Consider the following 17,939-nt stretch of genomic DNA (forward strand, 5'->3'; position numbering starts at 1 on the left):
GTGCAGCGCCAGGGCGGGTCCCGCCGGGCCCCTCCAGCCCCACGCGCGGGGCTGCCCCGGGCGAAGCTACCCCACGGCGGGGCACCGAGGGGGGGTCCACCTGCGAGGCGGCTGCTGCCGGGCGGGGCCTGCCGGAGCGCCGCCGGCCCCGCAGCGGGACCCCCACCCCGGGGCGGACCCACGGCCTGCCCGGCCCTGCCCGCCCGACCCCAGCGGGGGCCCCGTCGGCGAAGCGGGGGGAGAAGCTGCGGGCGGCAACGTGAACCAGCGGACGCCCCCGGCCCCCGCCGCGCCCCGCCCCCCGCGCTCGGTGGGCGGGGACCGGGACAGGACACGCCCTGGTTGGCCGCGCCGTCTGCCACTCGGACCGGCGGGGCCCTCCCGTTGGACGGCACCCCGCGGCCTTATCAGTCCATCTCCCGGAGCTCCCGTGTCGTCACGGCCCTCCCGCCCCGCCCCTCGGCGCTGCGTCCGCCCGTCCTCCTCCGCCAGGAAACATAGTTCTCCAGTGGGGGGGGCCTCTGCCCCGCCCCCCCTCCCCGCGCTGCCGTCGGGGCCCGTCCCGCCGCAACAGGTGCCGCCCCACCCCCCCCCACGGCAGCAGGGCGTGCGTGGGGGGCCGTGCTCCCCCCATCACCTGCTGCCTGTGCGGGAGGCGGAGGGATACGGCGGGGGGGGGAGGCGCCCCGCCGCGCAGGGGCGGGGCGTGAGGAGGGGAGGCGGGGGGTGTGTGCGGGGGTGGGGGGGGGGCGCCGCGTCCCGCGCCGCCGCCGCCGCCGCCGCGGGGGGACCATGCGGAGGCAGCGGGGCCGGCGGGCGCAGCAGCAGCAGCAGCGGCGGGAGGCGGAGCGGCCGCGGCGGCGGCAGCAGCAGCAGCAGCGTTAGGACCCGGGGCGGGGGGGGGGGTGGGGGGAGGCGGGGGCGCGGGGCGGGCCGGGGCGCACGCGCCGCCCGGTGCGGGGCGATCGCGCCGCTTCGCTACATTGTATCCGCCGGCGGCGCGAGAACAATAGGCGCCGCCGCCGCCGCCCGCCGGCCCTGGGCGCCGCGGCCCCCGCCCGCCGCCCGCGGGACCTTCATGCGCTTCCCCCCCACCCCCCGCGCACGCACGGGGGGTGCGCGCCTGCCCCGGAACAGGTAAAAAAAGAATAATTATGATAAAACTAATAAAATCATAAAATACGGACGCGCTGCCCCGGGTGCTGCTGGAGGTCCCGGCGCAGTCCCCCCACCCCCGCTCCCGGAGCCGCTGCGGGACTTAGGGCGCCGGCGCCCTCCCTCCGCCCGGGGCTGCCCCGGGCCGGCAGCGGCGGGACGGGACGGGGCTCGGCTCCATTGTCCCCGGCGCCGCCGGCTCTCGGCAAAGTTTGCCGGGGGAAGGGGGGGGCGGGCGGGCAGCGGACGGGGCGGGCTGGGGACTCCCCAAGCGTGCGGGTGCGTCTTGAAGGGGGGTTCCCCCTTCCCCGCCGGGGGGGCCGGTCCCCCGTCCTGCTGCGAACTTCAGCCGGGCACCCCCCCCCCGCCCCCGGCCGGGGCGCAGCCGCCCGCGGGAGTTCCCTGTCCCCCCTCCCGGGTCGGGGCGCTGCTAAAGTTGGGGGACCCGGCGGAGGGCGGGGGGTGCTGCTGCTTCGGCCTCCCCCGGTGGCGTGGGGGGCAGCCCGCTTCCACTGCGGGGGCCCGCTTCGCCCTCCTCCCTCCGCTGCGGGCGGGGGCAGCCCGCTGTGAGCCCCCTCCCCACGGCACGGGGGACCCGGGTGGAGGGCAGCCCGCCCTCCTCCCTGCGGTGTGCGTGGGGGGGCAGCCCGCCTGCCCCCCTCCCGGCGGGACCCCAGGCCTGGCAAGGGGCGAGCGGGGCCCGGTCCGGCCTGGCCGGGCCCACCTCGGCCTGGTCCGGCCCGGTCCGGCCTAGCTGGGCCCGGTCCGACCTGGCCGGGCCCACGCGTGTCCCGGAGCAGCCGGGCTGCACAGGCCGCGCCGGGAGTTGAGGGGGACGGAGCAGCTCGGGGCGGTCGAGCCTTTGTCCGGGGCGAGGAGGTGCCGCCGGGCCTCGCAGAGGGAAGCCGGGCGGGACGGGGGGGAGGCGGACATCTGCTGCGCGTTAGCCCGGCACCGGCGGGGCCCCCCGGCCGCCCCGGGCTGCTGCCGGGTCAGGTTGTGCTCGGCCTTTGTGCTGCCGGGGCGGGTGAAGCCCTTCCCGGGGCTGGTTCGGAGTTAAAAATAGGGGGGCGGGGGAATAAAAATAAAAGCCCGGAGTGAATTTGGGGGGAGCGAGTTGTCTCGGCGAGGGCGGCGGGGTTTGGGGGGGCTGCCGAGGTGATGCATCTGCCCCCCCCGCCCCTTCCCCGGCAGCGACCCGGGGCGCGGGGGGTTTCTGCGGGGTCTAACGGGGACGAGCTCGTCTCCCGGCCCCGGTGGGCGGTCGGGGCACCGAGGCAGGAGGTTGGGAAAGTTGCTTTAAAAATACTGAGCAGATGCACTGATGACACTTAAAGAAAAGACTTTTTAAAGAAAAGAAAAAGCCAAAAAAAAAAAAAAAATCCCCTGGCTGTTTTTTATGGTGGTGAAGGGTTTTTATATGCTGGGCTGATTTCAGTGGTTTTTTTAAAACTTCATTGAAATGTGGTGGCTGAGCCGGCACGGCCTACAAACGCTTTGGATCGCCTGGATTTTTCTTCTTTTTTTTTTTTTTTACCCTTATGATTAATGAGTTAAATTTATTGGCCAGCTGCCCTTTGTAACCATGAATGAGTTCCTAAAAAAAAAAGAAAAAAGGCCCAAAAAAAGGAATCTTTTATCTCATCCCAGGCCTCTCTTCCTCCCTCCCAAAGAAATATTTTTCTATCATAGTGAGCTGGCCAAAAAGATCAATCTCCCTTTAAAAAAAACAATCTGTAAAATTAGGAAGAATAATATTTACCTATCTTGCAAGGTTGCCTGGAGGGCTTTATTTTTGCAAAAGCCTCCGAAAACAAAATTTTTTTTTTTTTCCAGTCCCTTTTGGGAGCGGAGGGGTTCAGTTCTCACCGGCCTGGCTGGGCATCCCCAAATTCAGCCCCTGAAAAAGCAGCTGCAGGTGCTCGGCAACCCGAAGGAAAGAGGCGTAAGATCAGACCCTTTTTTTTTTTTTTTTTTTTTCTTTTTTTAAACAAAACTAGGCAAGGACAAGAGAGCCTCCTGCGGGGAGCGAGTGTGGGGGAAGGAGAGGGGGCGAGCCGAGCCAGACAAGCGCCTGAGTGATAACTTGCCTGAACCCTTTGATAAATGAGTTGACTCTTTTTTTTTTTTTTTTTTTTCTTCATTCGCCACACGCCAGGAACAGAATTGGCCTGAACTAGTGGAATTGGCAGCAAAAAACTAACATACAAGTGTGTCTGGTCAATAGAGCGCTTGTTCCTGCCTCTGGGTGCTATGTGAGGACTCCGACTGTGCTCTCAGCGGAGGAGTTGGATGCTGGAGACGCGCACAGGATTTTTCTTTTCTCGCCCCTTTCTCTCTGGCTCTGTCTTTTTAAAATATTCATCAATGGGGTGGGTAGTTTGCTCTAGTCATTAAAATATCTCTTTCCCCTCCCCCTCGCTTTCTCCAGGACTGCCACTGTTGAGTCTGTGGGAGTATGAATCAGCAGCAGCAGAGAATGGCTGCAGTTGGGACAGACAAAGAGCTCAGTGACCTGCTGGACTTCAGTATGGTAAGCGAGCGCGGCCGGGGGGCTTTAAAGGCCCCGGGGCTTTGCTTGTGTGCAGTGTTTTGGAGCTGCAGAAGGGAGGAAATGTGAGCCTGTAAATTGGACATGATGGGTTTCAGATGTGCCGTGTTTGTGTGCATGCACATGTGCTGCAACTTGTTTATTTTCAAGTTAAAGCAAAGCCTCTGCCCCTCCTCTCCCCCCCCCTTCCCTTCAAACGTATATTGTTTCCTTGCAGGGAGCACAGAGAGGTGGGTTGGGTTTTATTTTGGATGGGAAATTCTGGGGAAATGTAACGGAGTTGTGTGTTCTCTGTTTAAATGCTCACAGCTAAATGGGCTGGGTGACTGTTTCTGAAGCCATGCAAAGATGTAACTTCAGTAGCTGATTAATCAGGCTTTTTTCCTTTCCCCAGATCCAGACTATTAAACTTTTGCTCCCACAGGTTATTTGGTCACAGTTTGAAATGTGTCCAAGCTCTCCAGCGCGTTATTTTTGCAGGAGTTGGACACTTGTGTTCCCCACGCTCTGCTCTTCTGTACCCTGGAAACCTTTAGCTGCATTTAGGAGCTGTTTATTTTCGAAGAAACAGGACCTAAGAGTTCCCCCAGAAGGGTGTGCACAGCTCGGAGGGAAGAGAAGTCCCTTCTAGTCGTGGCAGAGCGAGGGTTAGTCCCCGGCACGTCTGTCCGTGCTGCCGTCCGGGGTCGGCGATGTGCCACGCTGCATACGCCGTGCGCTTGCCGCACCGGTGCTGGCTGTCGTTGGCAGGTGACTTGTGAAGGGGAGAGCTTGTGTTCAAAAGAAAATAACTTTCTGTTGGGTTCCTCTGTCGAGTGCTGCACCCTCATGGCACTTGGAGCCTGCGTCTTGCTTTTTAGATAAGCAAACGTGCTGCAAAGATAGAAAAAAGAGCTCCACGAGGAGGAATAACCATGAGTGTCACCGCTGTGGCTCTGGGCTGTCCTGGCTCACCCAGCCCACGGCCCCGCTGGGCTGATTTTCTTGCTCCTTGGAGAAGGAAGGAGTAAAAGGGGGAAAAGCAGTGGCAGAACTAGGGGCACCCGCTGTCCTGGTACCTGTTCCGCCTGTGGGAAGTGCTGAGGCTCGGCTGCTTTTCTGCACCGAGCGCTGAGGTTTAGCAATGGGAAATAAAACTTTGTATGCAGCTGGGGCTTGTACCTGTCCCGGCAGGGCTCCGCGCTGGAGGGGGGGTCGGTGGTGGCGTCTCTGAGCCCCCCAAAGAGCAATTCTTCTGCAGGAGGAGAGGCCCGGTTCTCCCAGTTTCATGCTTCTGTTGGGAGGCTGGTTCCGTTAAATTACCAGCGATGTATTTTTACAGTAGTATGTTTTACAGTTGGTAGGGGGACTGCAGCGACGGTATGTGTTTAAAAACAGGAATACGTTTGGGGCTCGCTGGGGAGCGGTGCGTGGTTATTTGTCCCTCTCCCGTCTCAGAGGTCCTGCGGGTTGGCAGGAGCCCTGGAGCTTTCCATCTCCTGCTCTGGAGAATGCCAGGTTTTGAACCGCACTGTGGGTCAGTAACCCATAATCTGCTCCCTGGCTGGGGCTGTGGTGGCTCCCGCTTTGCTTTTTCTCCCCCTTAGAAAAAAATCAAATCCCACTCACCGTTTAGAGCTTTAAAAAAAACCCAAGACCCTATTTTCAAATTTAACGAACCATCCTCATTTGCATGCTCAGAGCTGTATTCCCTGGAGGGGTCCTGACCTGTTCCCTCTGTACACGAATGTTTCTGTCCTTGGAGATTAATCTACACCTAACGGCTGAATTTGGGTTCAGTTCCAACGCTCTTACGCTGGTGTAAACCTGGGAACGGCCAGAACTTGTTCTGTGTTCGTGCTCATGCGTTCAGCAGCAGCACCGGGGGCGGCTGCTTGCAGGATCAGGGCCTGCAAATGTCATTTGCTAGCAAATGATTCGAAGACGTTCCCTCCAGGATAAGTTGGCCGATGGGCTCCGACGCAGCCTGGATTTGAGCCAGATCTGTTTCACAAACCCTCATCTCCGCGCACGCACGCCCTTCTCCTGAGTTTGCATAAAGGGAATATTAACATCTCTCCTGAAGGATGAGTAGCTAAAAGGGAAAGCTTCCTAGCTAGTAGACGGTCTTCACCCTGGCATTGCGAGCTTGTTGTGCACAGCGTGGGTCCGCTCCATGGGTTGCTCTCCCTGTGGCGTCGGGATGCAGGATTTTTGACCACAAAGCTCGCTCTTTCAAGTATATTTATATTTTTCTTTGAATAAGCAGGAGTGAAGCATTGGTCCACTAATCCTCTCCAGGAGAGTAGATGGAAGGGAAGACTAGAGAGAGAGATTGAGAGCAGCTGGAAGTATTTGCTTCAGATCAGTATTTCAATTCCTTTTTTCTAGGGAAAATAATTTCACCCCCAGTAGTCTGTGGTCCAGCCCTGCGCTGCGTTTTGCTGTGCAGTGAGTGAATTTTAAGGTCCATCCCTGACGGGGTTGCACAGTCAGACGTGGGTTCGTGGGGTCAGTAAATGGCAGGGTTGTGTGAGATGCTATAAATTGGGTTCTGAAAAGAAAGACTCGTGCCTTCTTTAATAAATAAATACATTGGGTAGTTATTGAGTGGCAAAGCGCTCGCCCAAAGCTTTGTGCCAATGTAATTTGCCAATAAGGGCGAAAATCAAAGGAATCTGTAACGTGCATCTAAGTGAGCCGGAGCCAAACACCCAGCTATGTAGTCTGATCGCTGCTTTGGGGTGTGCGCGGCAGCGTGCTTACCTCTACCTCTGAACAAATTGCCTTTTATAATTGCCCCAAAGTACAGGTAATTTGTAAGCTTTCTTTCACCACCGCTCCCTGGCAGTAGTCCAGGACGGGCTTGCAAATGTGGAGGAGAGCTTTCGAGAAAGCATCCTGCCTATAGATTTGAGTTGCCGGCTTAACCTATTTATTAGGCTTGGGTTTTGGTGCGTTATCCTTTGGTCGCCGGGCTTTGCAGCTCGGCCTGACGGGCACAGGCAGCGCACGCAGGAGCTGCCCTCGCCCTGCGCCGCCGGGAGGTGCTGGGCCGCGAGGACTCGCCGTGGCTATCCCGGGCGGCGTCTCGGCCGTGCCGTGCTGCCGGCGCAGGTGCGTTGTGGGAAGGAGCGGCAGGTATCCCGCGGGGGTGGGGTGCTCGGAGGGCAGGGGCACCCCACGGCACGGGGGGAGCCGGGAGGGAGCAGCCCGGGCGGACGGGGCTGGGGGTCTGTCCGTGCCGCAGAGCGCGCCTGCCAAGCTAGATAGAGGCAGGCGGCTGCGTGCCAGCCTAGGTCTCTGGCAGAAGTGAAATGCTGTTAACAGCCATGATTATTAGCAGAGTATTAACCATATGCTGCGGGGATGCTAGTTGTCAGGGTGGGTTTCTAGCTCGATGAGACGTTGCAGGGTGGGCAGGGGCTTGAGCAGTCACGCAGGACCTGCCGTCTGATTTCTCCGCAAGCGACGGCGCTCGCCGCGTGCCAGCCCTCGTGGCTCCAGCCGTCGAACTGGGGGTGAAAGCCGAACTGTTAGCAGCAAGCAGGGCTCGAGCAAGCTCCTTCTGCCCTCGCCGCTGCTGCTTCTGACACGCTGGAGGATGCTGAAGCCGTGCCCTGCGCCCTGCTCCGGCCAAGGCGCAGCGCCTGTGTTTCCATGATAAAACTCTCGCTTTTGTTTAGAGTGAAGCAGTCGTAAAGTTTGACTTTACGCCGCAGTGGACGTTTGGGGCTGTAGTCAGGAAGGTCTGTCTTAAATGAACACGTATAAAATATCCTGCTGGCAATGTTTATTGAGTCGAATTCCCTCTTCTCCCCGAATTAACAGCTGGATACTTTCCACGCTGCAAAATAGATTTCAGGTTTTGAGTTCAGGCCTGAGGTTGGTTCAGCCTGGAGTTCATAAGGTGGAAGAGCGGAGGAAGTGAAAACAGCTATTTAATTTGAAAACACTGATGCACTGGTAGAAGTACACAATAAATGAAATGCTGCTTGATGTTGTTACTTGTGTCTGGCAGATTCCCTTTCTTGCTTACGAGTTCCCTGTTGAAAGCGTGAGGTCTCTTAGCTATAACCTCCCCGGCCAGTGCGGGTGTTTGGATCTTCCCATATGCTGGATTTGCATCTTTTAACCTGGGAGAACTGGAGGGAGAATAAATTCTTCAGGAAGGCTGGAAATTGAGCTATGAGGGTACGCAGAAGTTGTTGTCAGCTGTCAGGGAGGCTGGAGATGGGAGTTGAGAAACCAAATACAGCGACTTAAGATGGGGGATTTTACATAACCGTTTAAATCTACATTATTCAAATCCAACAAAGGCCAAGTAATGACCCAGTTACGGTTCCTCAGATGCTCGTGCCTGGGTCCCTCCTCGATGCCCGGGTCCCTCCGGTACCATCTCTGGTTTGTCTCCTCCCTCCCCCCTGTTTATTTTTAAAGCAGCATTTAAAAGCAGAAAGGAAATTTGCAGTGGGTGGGTGAACTTTGCCTGTGAGTGACATAGGCCAGCGAAGGCAGCCGGCACTTCACGTATGACTTGCGCCGGGCTCCTCGAGGCAGCGTACCCGGTCGGCTTCAGCCCACACCACAGTGGAAAAACAAGCTGGCAGCAAGAAAAAAAACCCAAGACGCTTCCTGGAGTTGGCAAGCGATAAGGGTATTTGGAGGCTGTATTGAGGCGAGGGGTAACCCGGGGTTCCCTCCTCTCCGGCATCACCCTGCTTCAGCATCCCCAATCGCCTCGGTGTGGCGAGGGGTCCGTGACTCCCCAATCCCTCGGGGAGGGAGAGCGGGAAGGTGTTGCATCAGTCTCGAAATCTCTCTCGAAGCAGGCGGGGGCGGGCGAAGGGGAGAGGTGGGGAGGGCATCCCCCGGCGGGGCCGGGAGTGGGGGCGTGCTGGGGATTGCCGAGCGGGGCGGCGGGGGGACCACCACTTTTGCAGAAGTAGAAGGCGCTCGTTGCACAATGGAACAAGGCTGTTCATTTTCTCCACTCGTCTTTGCCACTCAAACCTTGGGTTTTTCAGCATCAGCAAGTATTAAGCAGAAACGCTGGTGAAAAAGAGCCAGCGGTGCTTTTTTTTTTTGTTGTTGTTGTTGTTGCTTTTTGCTGCTCGGGACCATTATGTTCATGCATCCCATCCCCCCCTGCTCGCACATGCAGAACTGCCTCTTGCCACTTGGAGAGGGGGTTTCTAACCGCTTCACTTAATCTTCTTCCCTACCTTAAGAGCAGGGGGCGAGCACAGGCCGGGTGGGATCAGCCGTAAATTCCATTTTTAGTAGTTTTGGAGATCTTTGCAGAAAACAACCCTGCCTTGCAAGGGGGCAGGAAAAACCTGCAGCATTGCGGAGGGAGGTAGGCTGCACGTCTTTGGTGTCGTCAGGGTTTGTTTTTGTTTTCTAGCCCGACTTCCTGAGGAAACAAGGCGTATTTGGTGGCGGGGCTGCTGGCCCACCCAGGTGACTCCGGAGCCCACGCCGGGAGGGCAGCCGCCGCCTGGGGGGTTGCAGCGGGAGCCCCCCCAGCAGTGCACGTCCAGCGGCTCTCGCTGCAAGGCTGCGTGTAGGAGGGTGTAGGGAGAGTGGGGTTACGGCCGGGGGCGAAGCCATAGGAAGGCAGGTGTCTGCAGGCTGGCTGCTGGCGGCAGTGGTTGTCCACACGCGGGCTGCATACGTAAACACTGTTTACACCTTTATTTAAATACATATATATAACATATACATGATGTGCGTGTGCGCATACATATATATGATCCCAAATTTGTGTTCTTTTTTTGAATGGCAGTTGGTTTCTTAACTGCTCTCTTTGCATCTCTACCACATTTAACTGTTTTGTTTTCTTTTTTCCCTCCCCAGCATTTGTAAAAACAAAGCTGGGCAGACGGTTTTGTACAAAGGAATGTTTCTGACCACAGCCAGACATCAGCTATGTCAGGGCATGAAATGCTGCATTTCTGTAGGCTCTTGTGCCATTACATTGTTTAATCTTCAAAGCATTAAACTTTTGAGTTACTCAGACGTTGCAAAGCTAAAAATAATAAAAATTCAAATGACTTGGTGCTGAAAGTATCTTGAGTTGAGTAGTAAAAGGATATTAAAATGTTAATTCACTAAGCGTTTTCCCACCAGTTGTTTTATTGGCTGGAGCTCCATTTGTGTGGGGAAGAATTAGTTTTCTTTTCTGCTGCACGCAGGTGCATATAAATTTTTAAATAGCAGCTTCTGAAACCCTCCCAACTTATATTAAAAATATTTATACAGGTTAGCTGACAAGGTATGCAGTATTTTTGAGGAAGCTCCCTGGCAGGAGAAGATTAGCTGTGACGCTGAAGCTGCAGCAGTGCAGCAAACAAGTAGCCAGAATGACCGACACTGTACAATACGTTAATCTTTCTGATCGTGAGTTAAACACCTTTGCCCTTGGCGCAGACCCCAGGGCTGCGTTAGCTCACGGCGCTGCTGAAGCCCCCGAAGGACCAGGGGCGGGAGCTGCTCCACAAGGCTGGAGCGTTCGTCCCTCCGAGAGCTCCTTGCGCCGAGGTCGAGCATCGCCGGAACGTGCGGCTTAGTCATCCCTGCCCGTGCCGGCGGGCACCGCACGTTGCCGGAGACGGGCCTGGGAGCACGGGAAGCGCGGGGTGAGACCCGGACCGCTGCGGGTGCTGTGGGGGATAAAACGAGCTTTGGTGGGTGCTGCGGTCTCGGTGGGGTGCTGTTATTTTCCTGCTCGCTTTTTATGAATGGAGTCGGCCTTTCTCCGTGGCCCCATGGGCACCCTCTTGCCTGGGCCTTGGTGAATAAGTTAGGGAAGAAACTGTTGGTTTTGACCACAGCAATGATGCTTCTTGGATGGTTTTCAGTTGCACCTAAGGAACCAGACACGCTGTGTACACAGGAGAAGTTTATGCACGTAGGAATGTGTGTGTATATTAGCGCACAGCTGCGCTGCTCTCCTGTCCCTCCTGCAGCTGATCTATGTGGCAGGGACACAAGGAGAGGAAAGTTTTTTGCATCAATAAAGTGCTTCTCTTCCCCCTTTCCTCCCCCCTGCCTGCCCAATCTGACCCCCTTTGCAGCAGCACAGTAAAACTAACATACTGAAATCTCTTTTCTCTTCCCTTCTCTCTCATCTTCTTGTTTTTCTAGATGTTTCCCCTGCCAGTGGCTAATGGAAAAAACAGACCCACGACCCTAGCGAGCACTCAGTTTGGAGGATCAGGTACTGTCATCTTAATTTTTTTTTCCTTAACACCGTGATGTTTCTTGCAATAAATTTGTGTTTGCTTCCAGAGGCCCAAAAGGGGGGGTTTCTGTAGTTTTGTGTTATGTGTTTTTCTGGTGGTGGTCTGCTACTATTTCTCTGGATGATTTTCTTGTTGCTCCACGTGTCTCCGAGTAGTCAAAGCTCTTGCAGATCTGTCTCCCGTTCAGAAGTCACTACCTGAGCTGAAGGTTGTTGTCTCACTGCTCCGATTGAAGCAGCCTGAGAGCAGACAGTCAATGCTGTTCTAAGCTGCTTAGACGAACGCGTGTCTGCAGACGTACGCCCTGGAAGACTTTTGCTGTACGTCACTGAGAAGACACGGTGGTGGTGGTGGTGAATTCCTGGGGCTCAGCTGCCCAAAGGGAGACTTTGGGCAGTTTGGGTGTCTGCTCCATTCAGCCCCTCCGGCAGCTCCCTGCTGTTGGGTGAGGTCTCGGCATTCCCAAAGGGCCCTTTGCAAAGCCCTCCTGGCCAGATGCCTCCAGGCAGCACGGCTGCCCCGGAGCTGTTTCACCGTCCTCCGAGCTGGACCCCGCTGCAGTTCTGGGGGGCTGTCGAGCCTAGCCTCTCCTGTCCCACCTTGCCGCAGTGGCCCCGAAGGCAGCGACTGGCCCCGCTCCCCAGAAGCACTGCGTGGCCGCATCTCTGCCGGCCGGGCTAGCGAGGAGGGGCCAGGGGTGCCGACATCAAAGGGCTTTGGGGGAGCAGGGCGTCTGCGGGGAGGAGCGGGCTGGCGATCTGGCTGGGATAGCAGGCTCTCTGAAGGGTGCGTAGCTTTAGATGTCTGATTGGGAAACGCGGTGCTGGTTAATTTGAGGCTGAAGCGGAGAATTCCCTGGCCGGGCGGACGGCGTGGTGCCGTGCCAGGCTTTTGGTGCCCGGGGAAGCTGCTCTGTGCAGGGCTCGCTGCAGCCCCTGGCATGCAGGAAGTTCAGTTAATTTGCCCTTCTTGCTGAAACATGCTGATGCTTTGTGGATGGTTAAAACTTGACCTTCTCTACCCTGGGCCGATTCGAGCTGTCCAGGGAAACTCCTGGCTGCATGGAACAGCCGTGCCGTGACACCGGGAGGCATCCCGGAGACCGGGGTGGGATTTGTGGATAACAGCTTTGATGCCGCAGCGTGCTGTGGGGCAGCTCTTGGGGAAACCTGCAGAAGCAGGACGGGAGGGGCGTACTCTGCCCTGCCCTGCTCCTGCCCTTTTTGGCCAGGAAATCTGATGCTTTCAAATTGGGCTGTTTAGCTGCATGTCAAGATGGTTTTGAGCAAACATTTTTACAGGGAGGGAAGCTGTTGAGTGGGCGCTGGAGGAAATTCGAGGGGAGAAGACTCTTGGGTTAACCCAGATGGAAGCTGATCTCTCCAGCGAGTGTTCCTGTGTGTGACTTTTGCTGTTAAAATAATCCACAAAAGACGCGCTGCACGCTAGTGAGAGAATAGTAATGGAGCAAGCTCACGTTAATTCGTTTCCTGCTCGGAGGCTGGCTTGGCTGCGGGGTTTATAGTGCTGGCCAGCGAGGAGAGGCTGCGAGCAGGGCTCTGCAGTACAGCCGGCACAGCGACCGGACCCCCCTCCGCTTGGCTGTGCAGCAGCCGAAACAACACAAAATCTTTTATCCCCCCCCCCCTTCTTTTCTTTCGGGTGAGTGAAAGGTAATGTTGACACCACCCTTCCTCTGGGCTGCTGCTTTTTGAGTCTGGCTGTGAGCAGTTCATAAAAACAGAGGACTTATGTTATACAACTGCACCGAAGGCAGTTGCACAATCGCTGCTGCCCCGGTCTCGGGGCTCTGTGGCGGCTCTTTCATCCTGCTGTGGGCATCCCAGGTTTGAAACGCAGCTCGGGGCTGGGTTTAGGGGAGCCTTTTGCTCCAGCAGCGGAGTTATCCCTCGGCCCTGCCTTTGGAGAGTGGGGGGCATATTTCATTTGCGTGTCGGCTTTGTGACTTCTCTCTGGTCCTGAATGTTTGACGATTGATTTTTGCTGGAGGGGTGAATAACTGCAGTAAGACGTTAACGAGATGTGCCTTGCACAGCAGCGCACTGCATCTGTTAGAAGGATCCAAGGTGTCTAAACCAGGTCCTAGATAGTGGCGAGTGGTTGTTTTCATAGTTTGTTGATGTTGGTTTAGCTTAATTCACTAATTGACAGCAAGGTACAATCAGATACTAGTTCATCCACAAAGGCATAGCCAGCCATCCGGCTCAAAATTTGATTTGAAGTGGAATCGTCACCAACCCTGATGTGGTCAGGGGGTGAAGAGCAGATGGTCCTTGGATTTGGGGGCCTGGACTTGCCGAGGGAGCAGAGCGCCTTGCAGCCATGCCGTAATCTGGACCTGGAGATTAGCTCCCTAAATCTTCTTGCCTTGCAGGAAGGCCTGGGCTTCATCTTTAATGTGCCTCGTGTTTTTCCAACACTCCAGTCAGTATCCCGTATCCCGATAAAGGTAGCGCAGCATTTCCCCTCCGCTGCCGTCCCTCTGCCTGGAAAGGAGAAGCAAACACCGATTCGCCTAAGTCTTAGCACGGTTGTGTGCACCATAGTGCCAGTATCTCATTATTTGGGGTTATTGTAGTAACCCCAAGATAATAAACTGATGCCATTTTATGTGCAGGAGAAATTGGTGTTTCGTGCTTCTGCCCACCCTTGGACATGTGAGTTCGTGGCCTCCCACTTTTCATCTCCCTCCTCCTCGGGGAAATCCTGGGGCAGTACGTAGCTTTTATTTTTTTCGCTTCTGGAGGAGCTATTAACTCGAGGCTGTGTCCTTCCCCGGGGAAGTTAGGAGTGAAGGGAGCAAGGCAGTGACTCTGATGACTCCTGGCCAAAACGCCCCACTTGCCAAGATGACGTTCTTGCTTCAAAGTCCAGCTGGTAAATAAGGAAGAGCAATCATTTGAAACAGTGCTACTAGAAAATCACAGTGATAAAATTGTCCCAAATCCAAATCCTTTTCAAATCCCAATTAATAATTGCCCTGGCCAAGCTGCTGGCACTCGTGCGGGTGGCCCCTTCGCGAAGAGGAACCCCTTTCTCTCTCCCAGGCGAGGAAAATTCAAAGTCTTAATGCAAGCCCTCCAGCTTTTAAAGATCCCTTTGCTTTTATATTTGTCTCCTGGTTTTATTTTAAGCTCTGCCACTGTTTCCCTCATTTCTGTCCTTAAATGCACCAGGGAGGAACTGGTTTAGCTACCCCGCCGCATGGACAATTCAACACCTCCGCTTTGCGTTTTCTTGGCAAGGCGAAACCCAACAATTGCCACTAGGATGGAGCTTACGTCATGCAGACCGTGTCTGCGGCATTTATAGCACATATAGGTCACCGCGGGGAAGTTGGTCTTCCTGGGGCTTTGAGCTGCAACTAGTGTTTTCCAGCGTGAGCCGTGTCATTTGCTGCTGGTATTTTATTTTAGCCGGGACGCGCAGTGTATGCCTATTGTCCTGGTCCTAGAAGGCTGCGGTTTTGTCGTCCCCTCGCCAAACTGTTTGTTTATTATTTGCAGTAGCAAAACATTTAAAACCGTGTCCTCTGTCCCCTGCCATGTCATAGTTCATAAATGACTAATCTGATCAGAAACAAGCTCCCTCCCAGCGCGCTTAATTAAACTGCGCCTCTAGCAGGAAACCACGCGTGCTAAATTTCACATGGAAATAACCATTTTTAATTGACATTAAGACAGTAGGAATGGCAGGAGGCAGAGAAGTTCCATTGTCTCTCCCAGCCCAGGCAGTGGTATTGCCGCCGCGGCATGGGGCCGTGCCGGGGCTGTCGCCTTGTGGCTGTTGAGTTTTCGGCGGGGTCAGTGCGTGCCAGCTGCGCCTTTGCTTCCGCAAATGAGTTGGGGCTCTGCGGAGCAGGGAAATAAAACCGAGGCAAACGGTTGCGCGAGGTAACGCATCTCCCGGAGCAGTTCATGAGCAGCGCTTTGCATCTGCGGTTAATACGGAGAGTGTGCAACCATCTCCCCTTCGCATCGAAAATGGTGCGCGGTGCCAGGTTTGTGTCCTGTCGAAACAGGAGCCCAGGCGGTCTCCTGCTGACGGATTATTCTGCTCGCCACAAATAAAAGCTTTGCTAAGAAAGCTTTTTTTCTTTTTCTTTCCTTTTGAGTAAGCGAATTCATCATTAAATGTCTTTTCCTTCTTGCTTTGTGCTGAGGGAGCGCCCTTGCTTGGGATCTCTTAGGTGGGTTTGGAAGGGAGAGTCCCCTCCTGGTCTGTGATTTCCACCCCCAAAATTTGTTAGGTGCTTTTTTGCTAGTGAGATGGTGAGATGAGGCTCATTGTTGAGGCAATTGCTTTGATCGGGGCAAGTTCATAAAATACATTTGAAGCTGGCTAACCGGGGAGATTTTCAAAGAGTTACAAGCTGGTGCATGTAACAAATTTTAAGTTATAGTCTACTGAACAAAGTAAATGCATTCTCCCTGGAGGTAGGTGAGTCTGTATCCCCTTTGAAAGCCTGCTTTAAACAACGTTCAAACTTGGATACCTGTGGCAACAGCACTGAAAGTAATAAATTCTATGAAAGATGAGGTTGTCTCTTTAATTGGTGCTGTGGGTGAGCTGTTTGAAGATTTAATTATTTTGTGTGTGCACGCAGCCCTGTGTTAGGAAGCTCCGAGGTGGGGAGGGGAGGTCTGGTGCACCGGCTGGGCGCGCGGTGCCTGCCCCGGCAGCTCCGCAAAGGCAGGAGCGGCGCTGGGCTCCGCTTCGCTCGCAGAGCAGCCGGCTGCGTAGTTTGCAGTAAAAGCATCTAAGTTAGAGAGTTGCGAAGAGCTAAGCGCAGCGTTTCTGTTGCCGTGCTGTCAGCAATTGAGTTTCAGGCTGCAGAAACGCGTTTGCCGCTATTTCCCATAGTGAGGAAAGCAGGAGCTTTTATTAGTAAGGATGTATCACGTTTTCCTACTAACTGCCTCTAGTTCCCACATGTTTTGCTTATGCTGAAGTGGGAGTGATGGGCTTTGCTTGCTATTTTGATAGATGATGAAAGGCAGACATGAGGTGCACAATATGTGACTTGATATTTAAAACTGGCACTTTCCATTAAAGTACGTACTTCAGGCTGCTTGTTTATGTTGCGGTTGCGTGCGTGCCCATACAGCAGGCTTGCAAAACTGTCACTAAACACAAAGCCACCACAACAAAAAAGTCAAAGCAGAAAAATTTACTTGCCTGCCTATTGGCGTGACGGTTTCTTTCAAAGTGAAAATTACTTTTTAGCCATTATCAAAGGAAAAAAAAAAGCCTTGCCATGGACAAGTCAAGCTTGCAAAGCTGTGGGGTCTTGTTAGCCTGGAAAGAGACAATCCCTGCCGCCCTCCGCTGCTCTCCGCACCCCTGGAGCGTTTCCATTCCTGCCGCTGGCACAGCCCGCTCCCGGGGTGTAGGAGGGTGCTGCCGTGCCGAGGGTATTGCAGGGAAACACCCAGGGTGCCACAGTCCCAGCCTTTCCAGTAACAAAGCCTGGAGGACTTTCAGCGAGGTTTGTCTCCCACGTGCTAGTCAGGTGCGTTAAACGGCGTTCTGCTTTGTTTTTGTCTCCGCCTTTGGGAAGCTCCCGCTCTCCTTCCTCTCCCCTTTCTGCTCCCTGTTTTTCCCGTGGAGTGGGTCCCGTTAACCAGGATACAGAAAGCAGGGTCTGGAAGAAGCGGCTTGGAGGGCCCGAAAGCTGGGGGCAGGGAACCCGGTCGGCAGGAAACAGCAAGCGTGGGGAGCAAATGGCAGGGGAAGATCTTCACGCCTCTCCCTTAGTCCAGCATCACACCCCGGTTGCATCTCTGATCCTCGTCTCCTGGGGCGCGTGTTCCTGCTCCCGGGGCTTCCCCACCCGGGCAGCTGTTTCTCCTGCGCCTTTGCGGTGAGGTTGAAACATGAAGGCCTTCCCCCACCTCTCTCTCGCTCTGTTACCTCTCTTCAAATTTATTTTTTCCCTCGAATTTTCAGGGGAGGCTGAGAGGAGGGTGTCCTGCCGGAGGCGCAGCCGGTTTCTAACGGGCACGCAAGGAGCGAGCCTGGGAAGAGCAGGAAAAGGGCGACCGTGCTGTGGGGGCAGAGGGGGTGCTCCGACAGCAGCTCAGGGCTTCTCCAGCGGTCGGGGAGAGGCAAACACAACCCGGTCACGCCAGTGGCTCTGCAGTTAGGGCTGAGAAATCTCACTTAGTGCCAGTCCCTGTCTTGGTGTGTGTTTAACTTTAGGGGGTGGAAGGGTGCAGGTTTTCAGGGGAGGGTTTGGTTTTTTCTCTTCTCCCAGCCTGGGGAAGAGTTCTTCTGGGTGGATTTGAGATTTTGAACTAGGAAAGAGCGCGGAGAATGTTGGGGGTGCCAGAGAGCCGAAGCTGTACTGAGATAAGTGACAGCTTTTGTTTAGAAACTGCAAATTTGACACAGACCTTGTTTAAGCACACAGTTTTAACTTTGCCAGAAGAGCTAAAGCAGTACAGCCATCTCCTGCCGGCAGAGCTTTTTCCTTCCCTAGACGAGGCAATTCAGTCCTAGTGTAACTGTAACTGAGGGGTTATGACGAGATGAGTGTATCTTATGTAAAAATCACGTGCCTTGCCTGGATTAAGGCTGACGTGAAGCTGGGCTAGGAGTGAACCTTCTGTGTTTGAAAAGAACCTGTACATGCTCAAGCACCTGCTTTCCTTCTAATAAGAGGAGCTGGTTGTGTATTAATTGCATGCCTAATGTCGTTGCCTTGTTCATGCTGCTGTCTTCTCAATTGCAAGGGCCAGGGTTTCATTACAAATGATCTTCTGGAGGGCAGCACGCTCGGGGTTTGGCGCTGGGATGCAGCAGCTCTGCCTCAGCCCACCTCAAATCCTGCTCACGCCGGACTGCCCAAGGGCACGTGTTGGTGCGGGGCTGAGCCTTTGGCTCAGCATCCCAGCTCGAGGCCTTGCACGCTTGTTGTGCCCTTTCCAAAGGGGAGAGATGGCTTTGGAAGGGGCCCAGCAGGTCTGGCAAGCGTTTCTGCTGGA

The 17,939-nt window shown here is 55.3% G+C and overlaps 1 protein-coding gene across 26 annotated transcripts in view; it reads left to right on the forward strand.

The window, feature by feature from the left end:
* The first annotated feature begins 940 nt into the window (after positions 1–940).
* TCF3 (transcription factor 3) overlaps positions 941–17,939 on the forward strand; it is a 73,743-nt gene continuing 56,744 nt past the window's right edge. For 14 of the 26 annotated variants that reach the window (XR_012677592.1, XR_012677594.1, XR_012677593.1 and 11 more), the window contains exons 1-3: positions 973–1,137; positions 3,587–3,688; positions 10,835–10,907. Coding sequence is in view for 22 of the 26 variants with exons in the window: in XM_075175829.1 (XP_075031930.1) it covers positions 3,614–3,688; positions 10,835–10,907 (148 nt within the window). In the remaining 4 variants the exon portion in view is untranslated. Of the gene's footprint in view, positions 1,138–3,341; positions 3,689–10,834; positions 10,908–17,939 lie in introns of those variants that run through there. The other 12 variants (XM_075175842.1, XM_075175843.1, XM_075175825.1 and 9 more) reach the window with 5 other exon arrangements.

The sequence above is a fragment of the Calonectris borealis genome, chromosome 28 (assembly GCF_964195595.1).
Source record: "Calonectris borealis chromosome 28, bCalBor7.hap1.2, whole genome shotgun sequence".
Classification (NCBI taxonomy): domain Eukaryota; kingdom Metazoa; phylum Chordata; class Aves; order Procellariiformes; family Procellariidae; genus Calonectris; species Calonectris borealis.